Here is a 16,549-nt window from a genome sequence, read left to right as displayed (position 1 = left end):
AGTTTCAGTCGATAATAGTCGCGGATTCGTCGTAGTTGCGCCAAGTCGAGTTTTGTTGGCGGTATCGAACGGTTTTGCCGGCACAACAGACAGAATAATACCGGAGGGTGGCTCTCTCTATCTCTCTCTCTTTCTCTCTCTCCCACGCTTGGTAATATTTCTATATAGGGGGTGGCATTTTATTATTGTCTCGCGGGCGCAGTCAGTGTTCGTGTGTATTTTTCAAGAGTTTGTTCGATTCGTTGTTGGGATAATTTTTGGTAAGTTTAAAAAAAAATGATTTTAAGGGATGATTTGGGACTGTAATATTTTGAAAACACTTTTTTTTTAAAATCCAACCCTAGGGAAAGTAGTAACTGATATAACTGATATAGGTGTGCCCAACCAATGGGTTTTTTATGAATCATCCCTGCATATTTATTCCAGAAAAGACTATTAGAAATATTATTAAGTATACACATATAGGGATCCCTATCAGATCCCTCTTTAATAAGCATTTGAAGCTGAACACCAGATTTCAGATTTTGGAATAAATTTTTTAGATATTTTATTCAACAATTTCTATCATTTTTGTGATATATTTTTAATTTTTTTACTTGCTTTTTAGAAAACACTATAGATCTACAGGGTGGCGTTCCGATATTTTGTAAATAATCTAAAAACGCTCGCATCCATCGATTTTTGATTTTAGGGGGATAAAGTTATCTCCCATTTATAAATCTTTACTATTAACCACTAAGCCGGTTGATAGCTGCCTTTAAAATTTTAAGTAGGCAAGACCCTCTTATTGATTTGATTAGATACTTATTTCAGCATTTCTCAAAATATCAATGAATTAAGAAAAATTGTCAAAAAATATAATTTTTTTTTAAAGAATTTTTTCTCTGGAAATGTTCACAAAATGCCCATAATTATTGAAAAATCCAATGACACAAGGCTTTAACTCAAAAATCGAATGACAAAAAGACTTTGAAAATTTGTATACACATTCTAGTTGATTTAATTAGACACCTATTTTAGCATTTCATCAAAATATCAATGAATTAAGAAAAATTGTGAAAAAATTTGATTTTTTTGTAAGAATTTTTTCTCTGAAAATGTTCGCAAAATACCCATAATTGAAAAATCCAATGACACAAGGCTTTAAAAATTTGACTACAGATTCTCCAGTTGATTTGATTAGACACCTATTTCAGCATTTTTAAAAATGATAATGAATTATAAAAAAATGTTAAAAAATGTAATAGACACCTATTTCAGCATTTCTCAAAATAATAATGAATTATAAAAAACTATTAAAAAATTTAATAATTTTTTTTCTTTGAAAATGTTCACAAAATGCTCATAATTCAAAAATCAAATGACATAGGCATTTGAAAATTTGTATACAGATGCTCTTATTGATTTAATCAGACACCTATTTCAGCATTTTTAAAAATAATCAAGAATTATAAAAAATTGTTAAAAAAATATATTTTTTTTAAGAATTTTTTTCTCTGAAAACTTTCTCAAAACCCCTACGCGGGTTGATAGCTGCCTTTAAAATTTTACGTGGTCGAGTGATACCTCATTTTAAAGGTCATTTTATTCTGATTATAATACCCAAGATTTAAGTTGCTACTGTCATCTTCTTTAATATGACAGCATGTTAAAATCTTTAAAAAGCTACTTTAAACTTAAGAAAATATGAACACATTTTTCCAATTAAAATGCTTATAATTTAATTCTGTTATCTGGATTGGTGTTACTTAGTGAATTAAAGCCTGTTTTTTTTAGAAAAAAAGCCGTTAGTAGGCGCAATACCCAAAACAACACAAATATTATTACAATAGTACTTTGGAATGTTACCATGCTGTACAAAATATTGCTAGTTATTAGTCTATGTTTGGTATCCCTTAAGTTGGCTGTTCAAGTATTTTAAGTTTTGCCATATTTTCGTTATGTCAGTTCAACAGGAGAAATCTACCTGAGTTAGTGGAAACTACTATTGAGTCAGCTTTGGTTACCGCCATTGAAGAAGGTGAGTTCCATCAGTCAAAAAATTTCATTTTTAGCAAAATGGTACACCTGTCCGTTGTGCGTTTGCTGTAAGGCAATTTTTGGATGAAAATTTTTATGGAAGATGGATTGAACGGAGAGATCCAACTGAATGGCCTGTCAGATTTCCTGATTTGTCACCCCTTGACTTTTTTTTGTAGGGTCATTTAAAATTCAAAACGTATGCTATTATACAGCTCAATTCTTTACAAGCTTTGCGACACCGAATAGGGCACGAGTGCCAGCAAATTACACCTGTAATGCATAAGGAGTGCGCGAGCATTTCGAACAGTGTCTCTATTTTTGTATGGAAGTTGGAGGAGGGCATTTTTAACATTTAATTGGTTGGAAATAAATTAAATATAAATATTAGAACATTTTTATTGGTAATTTGATTTTTTAAGTATATGACACTCTTTTTATTTAGTCATTCATTGAAAGAAAATTAAATACACAATTTTTCCTTCCTATTCTGTATGGTATTATTTTGTAATGAAAGTGATAATATGAAATGGCTATTAAAATCAGGATTAAAAAATATTTGAAACTTTTATTATTTAATAATCAAAAAAAAATCGAAAATCGTCGGGTGCAAGCGTTTTTTGATTTTTTACGAAATCTCGGAGAAATTCTGGGTGGAAAGTTTTGCGTGCGTAAAAAACTTGATTTTATATTAAAAATTGTCTTAACTAGGGCAATTATTTGAGTGACATTTTTTCAGTAGATTTTTGCAGTTTTTCAGAAATAACTTAAAAGTTTTTTGAGGTACTTGAACGAGGTTTTCATAGTTTTCTAAAGAATAATTTAGTATATGAAGCATTTGTTTGACTAATAAAAGCTAGAGCCAGTTTTGTTCTCCAATTAAGTCCTAGTGTCTCCAATTTAATTAAGATATTCTTGTAATTCTTTTACTATGTTGTAAAAGATACTCTGTAAGTAAATTCTATGCAAATAATGCATGAAAAAAATACGCTCAAGTTTTTCAAGGATAACTTGAATTTTTTTAAGATACTCAAGTAGAGTTTTCTTTTTTGAGCCTATTACGAAACTTAATACTTTCAACTTTCAGTATTCTTGGACATTTTTTCCTATAACTTTCAACCTGTTTAAGATATTACCGTATTGTAAAAAACATTCCATAGAAAAAACAGTATAAGTAATTAGTTTATAGGTTAAAAATTGCCTTAACTATAGCCATTTTAGTGTAATTTCTTTACTAAAGTTCTTCAATGATGTTTTGAAAATTTCTTGAGGTATGTACTTTAACAGAGTTTTCATTCAAAGGGAAGACGTCTTCCATGAAAAAAATTTGTATACAGTAGACTCGTGATATAGTGAACTAATTAATGCACATTAATGCACACCAGTTCACTATATCGATTTGTTTACTCTATAAAATTTTTTTTTAAGTACGTATTAAAGCAACGTTTGTCTTTAGAAAACTAACTTTATTAATGCGAAACAGAAAAAATATTACATATGTAATTAATATAAAATAAAAAAACGGCAATCTAATCTATTTTTTCAAAAAATGAAGTAATTTTTGTTTGCTTTTTTGTTTTTAGTCCTGTTTGCACCGTATTCCTTAAGTTTTGTAAAACGAGTATACTAGAATATTCCACTTCTTTCATCTCATCCACTATCCACTATCTTCATTTTCTTCGGCTCATTAAAGGATGTTGTTAATCGACTTTATTGTCGAATTTGTTGTCACTCGTTCCTTATTTACTACCATTTCTTCTTGTACTCCATCATCTTGATCGTTTCCATCACTTTCACTTTGGTCATTAGTTTCTTTTGTGTCAGGTAAGTTATCTTTATTCCAATCGTCTACATCAATAGGTTGAATATGAACTTCTGGATTAAAAGTCTGCAATAAAGTAATGATTTCTGATCTCACTGTGTCAATGTCTTCATTTCTTATTCGGCTCCGCAAAACACTTAAGGGGATGTTATCTTCCTCATCGTCAACTTCGTCGGCTAATGGTGAAAGTAAATTATGCCAGCATTTTTCTATAACTTCAGGGCTTAAATTTCTCCACGCCAAAGCCAAATTTAGAATGGCGTCCTTTAACAAAATATGTTTTAGAGCATCTCCGATATCCTGGTTAGTTCCAATAATTTGTGATAACAAATTTTTTCGATAAAATAGTTTTGTCACACGAATAGCGTTTTGGTCCATTGGCTGGATTAGCGGAGTAACGTTAGGTGGCATATAAACAGTGAAAATGGAACCATCATCACTTTTTAGCTGTTCTGCAGGTGGATGGCTTGCTGCGTTGTCCAACAAAAGCATGGCTTTAACTGGAAGGTTTTGGCTCTGTAGGAATTCCGTAACCCAAGACAAGAACAAATGCTAGAATAATGTGCAGTTTAAATTCTTAAAAGGAATAAAAAAGGGCGTAAATTTGTCAAAAACGTAGTCCCAAAGGACTGAAACCATTTTTTCTAATTCTTGAGATACAAAGATGGTAAAATTTAAAACGTCTTCCTATGACAAAACTTACCTCAGGAATAAACATTCGGTGAAACGTGAAACCATTCTTTGAAAATTGCTGCCGTCATCCAAGCAGTTTTGAAGTTTCTATAATGGACGGGACAGTTAAAATTTTGAAACGAACGTGGATTTTTTGCTTTCCCAATAATTAATGGTTTAACTTTGTGAGTACCTGCATGCTAGAAAAGTCACTCTTTGTTTCTCGGTTTTCCTACCTGGGGCAGTTTTTTCTTCGCGAGCTACATATGTCTTTCCGGGCAGAAGTTTCCAATAGAAACCAGTTTCATCGGCATTGTAAATCTGTTCTTTTGTTAGCTGAAGCTCATTTATTTTTAGGCGTAAAGTTCTTTTAAAAGGACCAACAAGCTCGGGTTCTGACGATAATTTTTCTCCTGAAATCGTTAGGAAGCGTATTCCAAAACGTTTTTTATACTTTTGCATCCAACCACTGCTCGCATTAGAAGAAAGAGATTCCTTGTATTGACTGTTAAGTAACTTGGCCTTCTCTTGGATCATTAAACCAGTTACCGGAAAATTTCTCTCCCTTGTTTTTAAGAACCACTTATATAAAGCTTTTTCTATTCTAGGACACTCTGATTGTCTCAAAGTTCTCGCTTTTCCAGGTCCTGTGAAAGTACTATTGACTCGTTTCAAAATCTTTATCCTTCTGTGACGAATCGCGCATATAGTGGATTTAGCAACACCATATTGTCTAGACAAAACGGTCACTCCGACACCTTTCTTTAATTCTTCTAATATTTTGGCTTTATCGCTTAGTGTTAAATGCTTTATAATTTTTGCCATAATTATTCTGGCGGCGTGACGCGACCTACTGCACCCAAATACTAAAGAAAACTAATTGCCCGAAAAGAAACAAACCGTTTAATATCTTTTTCTTGTCTTAACTTGTTTGTTTACCTAATAAAACTATTGGGTTTACTATTTCGAGAATCAATTTGTTCACTTGACAGAATACATTAAGGAAAAAAGTCTGTTCACTATTTAGAATAGTTCACTAGACAGTGTGTTCAGTATAACGCGAGTCTACTGTATTATTATGAACCGCTTTTTGAGTTTAATACTTTCTGAGCTAAAGCGAACTTTCCCAGAAGATGGAAATCCTGGGAAACCAGATTTGAGGCTTTAGGAACAAACTGAATACTTTTAATATTTCAATAATTCTTACGTATTTTTTCTACTTCCAACTATTTCAGAAATTTCTCTATTACCTTTACTATATTGTAAAAGACACTCTCTACATAACTTCTATCTAAAAAATTAGCTAGAGCAATTTTAGACTTTGTATAATTTTTTTCATTCGTGTTTTTCAAGAAAAACTTTAAAAATTTTCGAGGTTCCTACCCAAATCGAGTTTTTACTCAAAGAAACAATTTAGTATATAAAACACTTGCAACTTGAGTTTATTATTCAATTCTCCTAAAAAGAATGCATGTAGATAAATCCTAGGTAAACAATTTAATTGACTTAATTAGAGCAATTTTAGTCTTTTATAATTTTTTCACTTTAGCTTTTTAAGGACAACTTGAAACTTAATAATTTTTTAAGCTCTTTTAACGGGATTTTTACTCATCTTCCGTTGAATAATTTCATATATGAAACATGAACTTTTATTTATCGAGTTTTTAGTCTTGTGTTCTATCCTAGTCCTATAAATAATTGACGATCGCCATCTGACTTTATTATATAGTATAGCTTGTCTAAAGAAGTAAGAAAATAGTATTTTTCAAGGTAGACGTTACTCTCCATCTCAGATCCAGAAATGATTGACAATCGCTGTTAGATGGGCGCGCCTTGTCTAAAGAAAACATTACTAAGTAAGAAAAAAAACTTAAAAAAAAATTAGTCTTTTTTTCTTTTTTTGGCGTTATTTGGTGCATCTCAGTCCCCCAAATGATAATCTATTGCAATTAAATGGTGTTTAATGCAATAGATATATAGAGATGCAATGATAGAGATTTTAATGGTCTTTCTCTAAGGAGCATCAATATGTAAGGACGTTAGTGAGGAGCGAGATGAGGTAGAAACCCAAAAAAACTGAGCGTTTTTTCTTTTTTTTTAGCACTATTCCCATTTCAGTCCCAAACATTTTTGACTATCATTATTATAGGGTGTTCTTATCTAAAGGGAGTATATCCTACTACGGAGCTAAACCCAATTTTGCCCTATAAAATGGGGAAATTTTTAAATGAACATCAAATATTATGAATGTACAACAAAATGCTATTTTAACTAACATGGCAACTTTTATATTTCTGTATATCAAATAAATTTATTGGTGAACAAACTTAAGGCATCATTATATTTTTAATCTGCCAACAAAAGCAGGCACAAAAAAAACCACCACAAAGCTTACAAAAAATCTAAATGAGCTTCTAATTTTCAAAACCAGTTTACCAAAATACCAACTAAACATTTGAACTAAAATATTATATAATCATCAATTTTTTTTCTTAAAAGTTTTTATTTTGCATTCGGCAACAGCTTTCGTTAATGAATTACAAAAAAATCCGGCAACGTGCGTTTATATTGGAGCGACAGTTAACTGCGTTTGGGATTCCCATATACGTTTATTGGTTATGGTGTATATAATATTTCAGTAGTATAAACAGTTGTTTTATGCACCGTTTTATTCGTTTTAAACATTAAATAATCATGGAACTCGATACTGTTTTACCCGGGAATAGTTCTGATGACAATATTCAAATGGAGAATGAAATAGAAATTCCTTCATATCGTTCGGACAGTGAAGAATTAGAAACAAAAACAAACGAGGTAAGCAGTGGCTGTTTGTAAGAAAATTTGCATGTGTTAAAGAAGCGGAGGAAGTTGTTCGTGCAGAAAATACTTGGTCTATTTTAATAACACATATGACTGAAGAAGGAAAGAAAAGGTTTTATCGCTGTAACAAAGTAAAACGTCGTGGCTTTCAGTGTGCGGCACAAATTTATTTACTGTTTGAAGCTACATCAAATGCTGTTTTGCTCTATCGAGTAGAGGCTGCCCATAACCACGAGTCTATTGGAATTCGTTCTGATTACGGAATAAGTCAGGAAGTTAAGACAGAAATAAATAAACTATTTGATTTACATTTGAAGCCTAAAGCTATTTTAAAAAGTCTTAGTAAGATGGAGGGAGTAAAATTACCATCAATGAAAAAATTGAACAATTATCTATCAAGTCGTAGACGTGTTAAATACGGTTCCTCAACTATAAGTCTAGGAGAACTGGAGCGATGGATATTAAATCATACAACAGTTCCCGAGGACATACACCAAGTGTTTGTACTTTCTTATTATATATTCGAGAATGACCCAATGTCCTTTCGCTTTGCATTGTCTACAAGAATATAATGGGGTTAGCAGAACGTCATGCAAATATTATCCATGCTGCTGCGACATACAAGTTGATTTGGCAAGGGTTCCCGGTATTAGTTGTAGGAACTACAGATAAACATAGAAAATTTCATCCGATATGTCTAGGAGTTTCGACAAACGAGCGTCAGGAAGATTTTACCATGTTATTTAATAGTTTAAAAGAACAGGTTTTGTTTGTATACGGACATTCTCTACAACCATCGGTATTAGTTTGTGATGCCGCAAAGAGCATCCAAAATGCTTTTACAGAAGTCTTTGGTCCTGAACCCATTGTGAGAATATGTTGGGCACATGCAAAAACAAAAATGCAAACCAGGGTTGAACAAACTTGCTCAGACAAAAACGCCCGAAAGAATATATTCCAAGACATTGATGCTTTACAGTCCGTTACTTCTCCTGAACATTTTACTAGCGCATCACGGCTTTTTATGAGGAAATGGAAAACCCAAATTAATTTTATTAAATACTTTAAAGAAGAGTGGTTAACTCAAAATCGCAATTGGTACCTTGGTGCTGCCCCAGGATCACCAGCCACAAACAACGCACTGGAATCGTTTAATAGAACCATAAAAGATAGCAGTACATTACGCGAAAGATTTCCTTTGTCTCGTTTTCTGGTTATCGCATCGGAGATGGTTAACGAATGGTCCTGCAAAACTACAGAGGAGTCCTTTTCAATTACTCCGCTTATTAAATTTCTTGATTGGATAAAAGCATATCAATGGGCAAAATTAGACAAAGAAATAAAGGTGTTAGATGCTGACACGAAGAACAACGTCTATATGGTACCAGAAGGTCAAGTATTGGGTGTTCAGGCTGAATAACCTTGGAAAACTTTTGATGAATTCAAAGAATTTTTTTTCCACTTGGAGAGTAACAATTCCCAAAGAAAAAGATGATTGGATGAATGGTAGCTGCAATTGTCCACAGTTTTTTAAGATGTATATGTGCAAACATCTTCTGGGCCTAGCAATTAGATTAAAATATACAGTTCCGCCTGTAGAGGCAAAAAATATCCATATTGGACAAAAAAGAAAGCGTGGACGTCCATCAAAATCCAAACCTGCTTTGGTAATTCAGTGATGTTTTTAATTTATTGAAGTCTTATTAATAATTTGTTTAATGATCACTCTTTTTTGTTTTGTGGTTCAAATACTGTTTTAAAAATGGCATTTTTTGTTCTTTTTGTTTTATAAATAGAAGACAATAAACTATATTTTTGATGCCTATTTTTGTTTTATTTTATGCTCACTAGCTTTTGTCATATTATAAAGTATGAAGTTCAAGCAGTTTTTAGAAGCTTTATTATTTAAATAGCTATCCAGATTAGTATAAAACAGTTGACAATATTAACTTTACTAGATGCTAAAGATTAGATGCTCAATAAGTATTTTTGTTGCTCCACCCAGTTTTTAAACATGCTAAAAAGTATAAAAACTGATGTTCGATTAAATACTATCCTATAAAATGTGCCCACTGGGTTTGAGCTTTTAGGAACAAACTCGACACTTTCAATATTTTAATTATATTCCTGCAATTCTTTCATAATATTCTAGGCGACTCTATACATAAATTCTAAGCAAAGCATTTGACTTTAGGCTAACAATTGCCTTAACAAAACAAAAATTTTCTTTAATTTTTCGCCTTCTAAAATGAATTTAATTGGAAATGACTTTTGAAAATTGGATGAAAAAATATCAGATGAATAATACACATTTATGTATGTATGTACTTAAACCACCCTAAATAGTTTAACGGCATAATAATTGGAAAAATGTGGTTAATCCTTCACCTTCGGACATATTTTTATATATTTGTGGTTTTTCTATACAATAAAGGTTTTTTTCTCAACAGTATTTTAAAACGTTTAAATCAGATTTAACGTTTACATATAAAATTTGATTTTCGTTTCTTTTCCGTGGCATTGATGTTAGAAGAATTAGAAATTCCAGTTCAACTCTTAACCACTTTATAATAAAATATCCCAAATGCTCATGCCGATTTTATCAGAAACAAATGAATCAAACATTCCTCTCCACAACAGAAAACATTAGTTTCGCGAATTCGTTCTCTTTGCGGTCCGTGTTGTGTGTAAAATTCCCTTTTGTTTCGTTATAAAATAAATTAATAAATTCACAGTTATTTCATGCTATTTTCGTATTCAATTTGCTTAAATCCAGTTTATTGTCGCGAAATAATTTAAAAATTCTTATTATAAATATTGATTAAGTTATGGTAAGTAAAAGCCAACCAAACCAACTGGTTTTAACTCCCCTTTATAACCGTATCAGCCAATTGAAGAAAACTATTTATCGAAAAGTGACCTACTATATATACAGTCAATACTATACAATCAATTTGATATTTAACATTTTGAAAAATCTATGCAGTCTTTGTTTTTCTGTCCATAAGGAATGTGTATTCCTTGGTTTTTTTGAGAAACTCTAAATTATTTGGTTTCCTAGCTAAACCATTAGTCCTACAGAAAAATAGAGCACAAATATCAAGATAATTAAGGAGGAAGGCCTTTATAAGTAACGAGAACAATGTTAGGCCTGGCCAAAATCACTGAAAATTTTCTATTAAAAAAAAATCATATTTATCGAAGAATGACCCACTGTGTACGGACTGTAAACCGACTCCTATGGCATTAAATAGCTTTCTGATATATTTTTAGACCCTCATGGCGGTCTGCCGGCCTTGAACTTGTTAGAGGACACTTTCCGTGTGTCTTTGTTAGGAGGATTTTTCAATTCACAAACACATTTTCGCCATTTATTTCTTGTCAAATTCATGCGAGTGTGTGCGCCAAACAGATTTCATTTAAAAGGTTTTATTTTAAATTTTCGGGAAAATCTGGCAAATGTTTCTTTATCGGTGGGTAAAAATAAGAGGGTCATTAAAATTAGGTAAATGTTCCCGGAGTTTTATTGAAAATTAAAACATTTTAATGTTATAAAATTCTTCAACATGCCTAGTGTATAGAAAAATTAAAATAAAATTGTATTTTTTAACTTTTCTTGTTTTATATAAGTTATAGTATTAGCTTATTAAGTTATACCGGGTGTCTATTTAATATCGCGGGCTAAACCGTAAAACGAAAAAAAACTTTAATAGTGGGAATGTTGATTGAGTTAGAGGGACCACTTTTTAAAATTAGTTTGGTTGATACAGGGTGTCCCAAAAAAGCGTAATACATACTTTTTTTTAAATGGAATTACCTATATTTTTTTTCTGAAATGGGAGTATCGTTTGACTCTCTCTTTAACCCTAAAATTGTTTTGCCCTAAAGTGCGACGTTGCCTAGTTATTAACAATTTAAAGAAATTTTCACGAAAATCAATGTTTCACTTAAATATTAATATTTACCACCGACGTTGTTTATCTTTTTGAAAAATCTATGTACATTCCTTGCCTAAGTTCATTTTATCTTATGAAATTCCAAAATTTATTTATTTTTGTACAGGGTGATCGAAATCGTTACCCAAATAATGATATTTTCAATTACATTTTGCGCTATTTTTTTAAATAGAACACTCTATATCTAGTAACGCATTTTAATAGAGCATTCTTTTATCTTCAATTTGATACTAACAAGTTTGCGTTTGTCTCTAACCGTTTTCTCAAAATTTGTTCTTAAAGGAAAAGTGACACTTATTTTTCATAGGCATTACACTTACGATGGAAAACAATTAATAGATATTTTATAGAATCAGATCTCTGTTCAATTCTATTTCGAACACTTTTTAGTAAGAAAAAAAGTCAATAGTTGTAATAACCGTGCTCGCTCGTGCCTGTTTACTCTCACATTTTTCAAGCTAAATTTTTTCTTTTTTTTTGTGGGTAGACAATGGCTAAATTTACTAATCTATAGAAATAGATTTTTTTTTTAAATTTTTGAGCCTTTTATGCCTGTGTCAAAGTAACCAATTTTCAAGCAATGATATGGCTTATTTAGAGTAAATTTAAAAAAAAAAAATATTTTTATAGAATTTAAATTGCATTAATAGGTTAATAATTAACATCTTAAATATTCGGAAATTCTAAATGATTTTTGAGCCTATAATCTATCATTTATGGTTATTATAAATAAATTTTTTACATAATTTAAATATGAATTATTAGCTAATTGCAATAAACTACCACATTATAAACACTACTATAATGCTATCTACGTTAATATTGAAGATATACAACATTAAATAAATTAGTAAACTATACGTAAACCGTAATAGATCTTACTAAAATAAAAAAAATATAGACATAATTTAAAAACTAATCTTAACAAAAATGAAAATAACACTTTAAAGAAATTTAAATTGCGCTTTCTGCTAAACATACATATGAAAATAAATATTAGGTATAAGATCTAGATTTGATACAGTAAAAAAAAATCGACGTTAGTTATAATTTTTATTACCTACAATATTTTAAATATCTGGGTCCCAGATAAAAGCAACTACATGAGGATTTTGGAAACAGTAAGAGATATAATTTCGGTAAAATGGGAAAAGTTGCGCTATTTAGAGCCCAATCAGATGCTGTATTAAAATCAAAAATAGAAAAAAAAATACAATTTGAAATATGACTAAATGGGTTCATTGAACAAATATTTTGTAAAAATCCATTAAATATTTAAACTTTGTTATGAAAATTTTGGCGACAAATTTTTTTGTCGTATTATTTGATTCAAATTTTATAATGAAATAAATTATAAATTTAGTTTGATTTAATTTAAAATTTATTTATTTTTTACTTTTAGAACATTTAAATAAAAGCTCTCGTCTTTAAAAACAAAAAAACAGCTATCACAAAAGTAAGTATATCATTGAAAAGCATATTAAATGCAGTAGTTTTTGTTGAAAAAAAACATGTTCCTATTTACCAAATTTTAGAATAATGACAACGAAGAAGATACCACTAATTTTGCACATTTCCCAAATATTACATTTAACTTCTGATAACACCCGGTATAAAAAATTACTCAAAAACTTAAATATACCCATCTTATAGCAAATTTAATTCTCTTTCAGACGGTATATCTAAATTTTATGTGGTGGTAAGAATAACGGAGATATTCTTGTTTATATGAAAAAAACAAAGATATTTGATAAAATCAAAAAATGGTAAATACCAGAAGAACTAACAACTTTTCGAAAAAATGTTATACGACTTTTTTGTTGCAAATGTTTGGCGGTTTTTATAGACACCTTGTATATTATACTTCGACCTCTCGGAGACGTTTGACATCACTGCTACCGAAAAAGCTAGGAAGCAAAAGGGGTAGCATGCCTCACTCACAAAAAAAGACTTAAAAACGTAAATTTATAAATTAACAATTTATTCATCAGGCCATGTATAGGGACGTCCCACAATCACTCAGACTCTCTGGAGAGTGGTCTGCTTGTGATGTTGCTGCTGATGGAATGCTCATAGTAGATAACATAGCCAACTGGTGCTTTGACAATAAACTGTATTTGAATACTGATAAGACAGGTCTAATGTTATTTCATATAAGTACAAACTCTACTGAATCTCTTTATGTTTACTATTCAACCAAATCCATTCCACATATTAATAGGATCAAATTTCTGGGAGTCTTCATTGACTCTGTTTTAAGTAGGGAGCCACACAGCTCCAGTTTTCAATGGTATTTCATAGTGCTTGTTTCATGATCAGGATCAGAAGACTTAGAGAGGTTATTACAGGGCCTAAAGGCTTATAAATTCTCATATATGTAATCAAGAACTTCATGCCTGGACATCTTGTATACCGTATTTTGTTGAAATGATCATTCCTACGAATCCAGCTTATACTTCTTGGCATTGCTACTGCTTTTAAAAAAAAATCTCAAACAGCTATCCGGGCGGGCAATAACCTGAGAGCTCCCTTGCAGGTTTCTAGTTTCTATCATAGAGAAACACTCATAGAGCCCCAAAGACTTTTCAAATTTTATCACCTGAAACTAAAAACATTGAGGGGCTAAATAGATTTAAAAGGACGTTGTGTGCATTTACAAAAGAGAAATTCTTTTATTCTTTAATATTATTTAATCACTAATTAAATTAAATTAAATTTTTTTTTCTACAACTTGTATGTACATATATATAGTGTTGTGACGTTGCTTTTTTTATTTGTATTGTATTTTGATGGAAATAAATAAATAAATAATAAGTGAAGTTTCATATCACTTATCAGTTCAAAATCACCCAACTAACAACGCGCATCACCCAAGAATACACACATCAAAATGGTCTAGGGAACACATATTTTTGAGAAGATTGGAAAAAAGTTAATTATTGCAATTTTTTTACATTATTCGAATAAAATAACAATATAATTGTTAACTTTTTTTTGTAGATTATAATTTACTCATAATTTAGGGCCCAAATAAAAATAAAGAACAAAATCCCATTTATTACCGTTTATTAAAAAAATTATAAAAATAAAAATTTACCAACCACAAATTAAACTAGTAGCCAGATGGTCCACCTCTATTATTAATAACACTTTGGCATCGCCTAGGCATACTTAAAATTAAATTATTAATTAATTCTTGGGGCAACTCCTCCCAAACATGTGTCACAGCAAGACGAAGCTCCAGAGCGCTTTGAAAAAAGTCAAATCGTTGAAGAAGTTGCCTTTTTAACGAATCCCAAACATGCTCAATTGGATTAAGGTCCGGTGAGGTAGAGGGCCAGGGTAGAAGATTGATTTGATTTTCCTGCGATTCGTACAAGCCGTGCTCGATGTGGTGGGGCATTATCTTGTTGCAACAACGAATTTGGGCCCACTTCGCGTAAATATGGAACAATTATAGGCAGTAGTATATTATCCCTATAACTTATTCCAGTCATTGTATTTTCCACAAAAATGAGGTTCGTTTTTCCGTCAAGTCTAATGCCACCCCAAAACATTAGTGATCCACCACGTTGCCTTACTACTTCCCGGGCATGACGCAAACGACTTTCATTTCCTTCCTCTCTCCAGACACGAATTCTACCAGAATCAGGATAAAATGAAAATCGAGACTCATCCGTAAAAAGTACTGTGGCCCATCTTTCTTGATTCCAATTAACATGTTGTTGGCACCACGTTAATCTTGCACCTTGATTTCCTAAAGTTAACCGAGGAACCCTTAGGGGTCTTCTGGCAAGTCCTCTCTCATGCAAACGGTTTCTAATAGTTTGACCTGAAACCTCGACGTTATGCACTCGTGAGAGCTGCTGAACCAAAACAGAGGCTGTTACCGTGGGATTTCTTTGAGCTTGCAAAGTTATAAGACGGTCTTGGGCAGGTGTGGTAACTCGCGACGGGCCTTGATGCTGTTCTCTAACATCATTTGTCTCTCTATATCTTGTCCACAAACGGTTAATTACACTGGGAGATGTATCCAAAGCTCTTGCAACGTCTCTGTGACTTGTTCCTGCCTCAAGCATTCCGACTGCACTTAGCATTTCCTCTCGAGTTAAATGTCGTCTTTCCATTTTTATTGAATAAAAACTAAATCACAATTGTTCGGTTGGAACCACAGAAAATGCGATATTGCGTTAGAATTTAAAAATTATAATCTGCGTTATTTCGACAAAATGTGCAAGTAGCAAAAAACGCTGTTCTGGCATGATTTTTTGTATTCAAATATTTATTTTACTTCGTTGGTATCTTAATATTAAAGGTAGTATCTATTCCGTATGAAAATATAAATTTATAAGGCGAAAAAAACTATTTTTCTAAGTGTTACTTAGACCATTTTGATGTGTATATGAATTTAATCCAAACTATAAATATTTAATTTTTTAGTTTTACAGGTAGCGCAAACTTAATATCCTTAGATATTTCTATTACTTGCTCCTATAGCAACAATATTGTCACGTAGTATAAACTGCATTTGTCCGGTTTGCATAAATAAATTACAAATTTTTATAAAATATCGATTCTATTTTTATTATTTTTCACTTGTTATTGAAAAATCTAACTTCTCGAACGTATATATAAAAAGTAATTTTCTTAGTACTTAGACTCGTCTTGTTATTGTTATTAAAAAATGTGCAGGCAGCGTTAATTTGTTGCAAAACGACAATGGTGCCATTTTGTGTTAACAAAGGCACATTTAGATTTCTTGAAATTACTTTTACAAACAAAGAAACGCTTAAGTAGATCTGCTGAACTATTGCTTAAAACATCACAAATGGAGAACTTGCTTGGTATAGCTTTTCTTGTAATTAGTTGATTAAAGAGAGGGAGGAGTGTACAAGTCGGTTGAAACTTTTAATAACAAATAGTTCTTTCAGTGCTTATTACAAATATTTTATTAACCAATGTTTTTTTCCAAAAAGATTTTAATTTTCGTTAATTCGCTCTTTACCCTGAATAAATATAATTTATATTTAAAAAAAAACCATGCGTTTATGTTTTAGTCCTTTATTAAAATTAATTTATTAAGATGGTGACACATGTTTTATTATGATCGCCATCTTAAGATAAATATATAATTAAATCAAAAATTATTTGAAGACAACATCCATAATGCAGAATAAATGTAATTTAAACGACACTTTTTTTTTTCAAATTTACGATGGTATGTGTTTCATCGCTACCGATACGTTCAGGTAAATTCATA

At 31.1% G+C, this 16,549-nt stretch overlaps 1 protein-coding gene across 2 annotated transcripts in view; it reads left to right on the top strand.

Annotated features, from left to right (window-relative positions):
* LOC126737180 (protein singed) overlaps positions 1-16,549 on the top strand; it is a 71,693-nt gene continuing 55,144 nt past the window's right edge. Inside the window, exon 1 of one of the 2 annotated variants that reach the window (XM_050441955.1) lies at positions 1-260. Coding sequence is in view for 1 of the 2 variants with exons in the window: in XM_050441952.1 (XP_050297909.1) it covers positions 10,162-10,164 (3 nt within the window). In the remaining variant the exon portion in view is untranslated. Of the gene's footprint in view, positions 261-9,991; positions 10,165-16,549 lie in introns of those variants that run through there. The other variant, XM_050441952.1, reaches the window with a different exon arrangement.

Source organism: Anthonomus grandis, chromosome 1 (assembly GCF_022605725.1).
Source record: "Anthonomus grandis grandis chromosome 1, icAntGran1.3, whole genome shotgun sequence".
Taxonomy (NCBI): Eukaryota; Metazoa; Arthropoda; class Insecta; order Coleoptera; family Curculionidae; genus Anthonomus; species Anthonomus grandis.
This window is presented reverse-complemented; position numbering and strand designations above follow the sequence as displayed.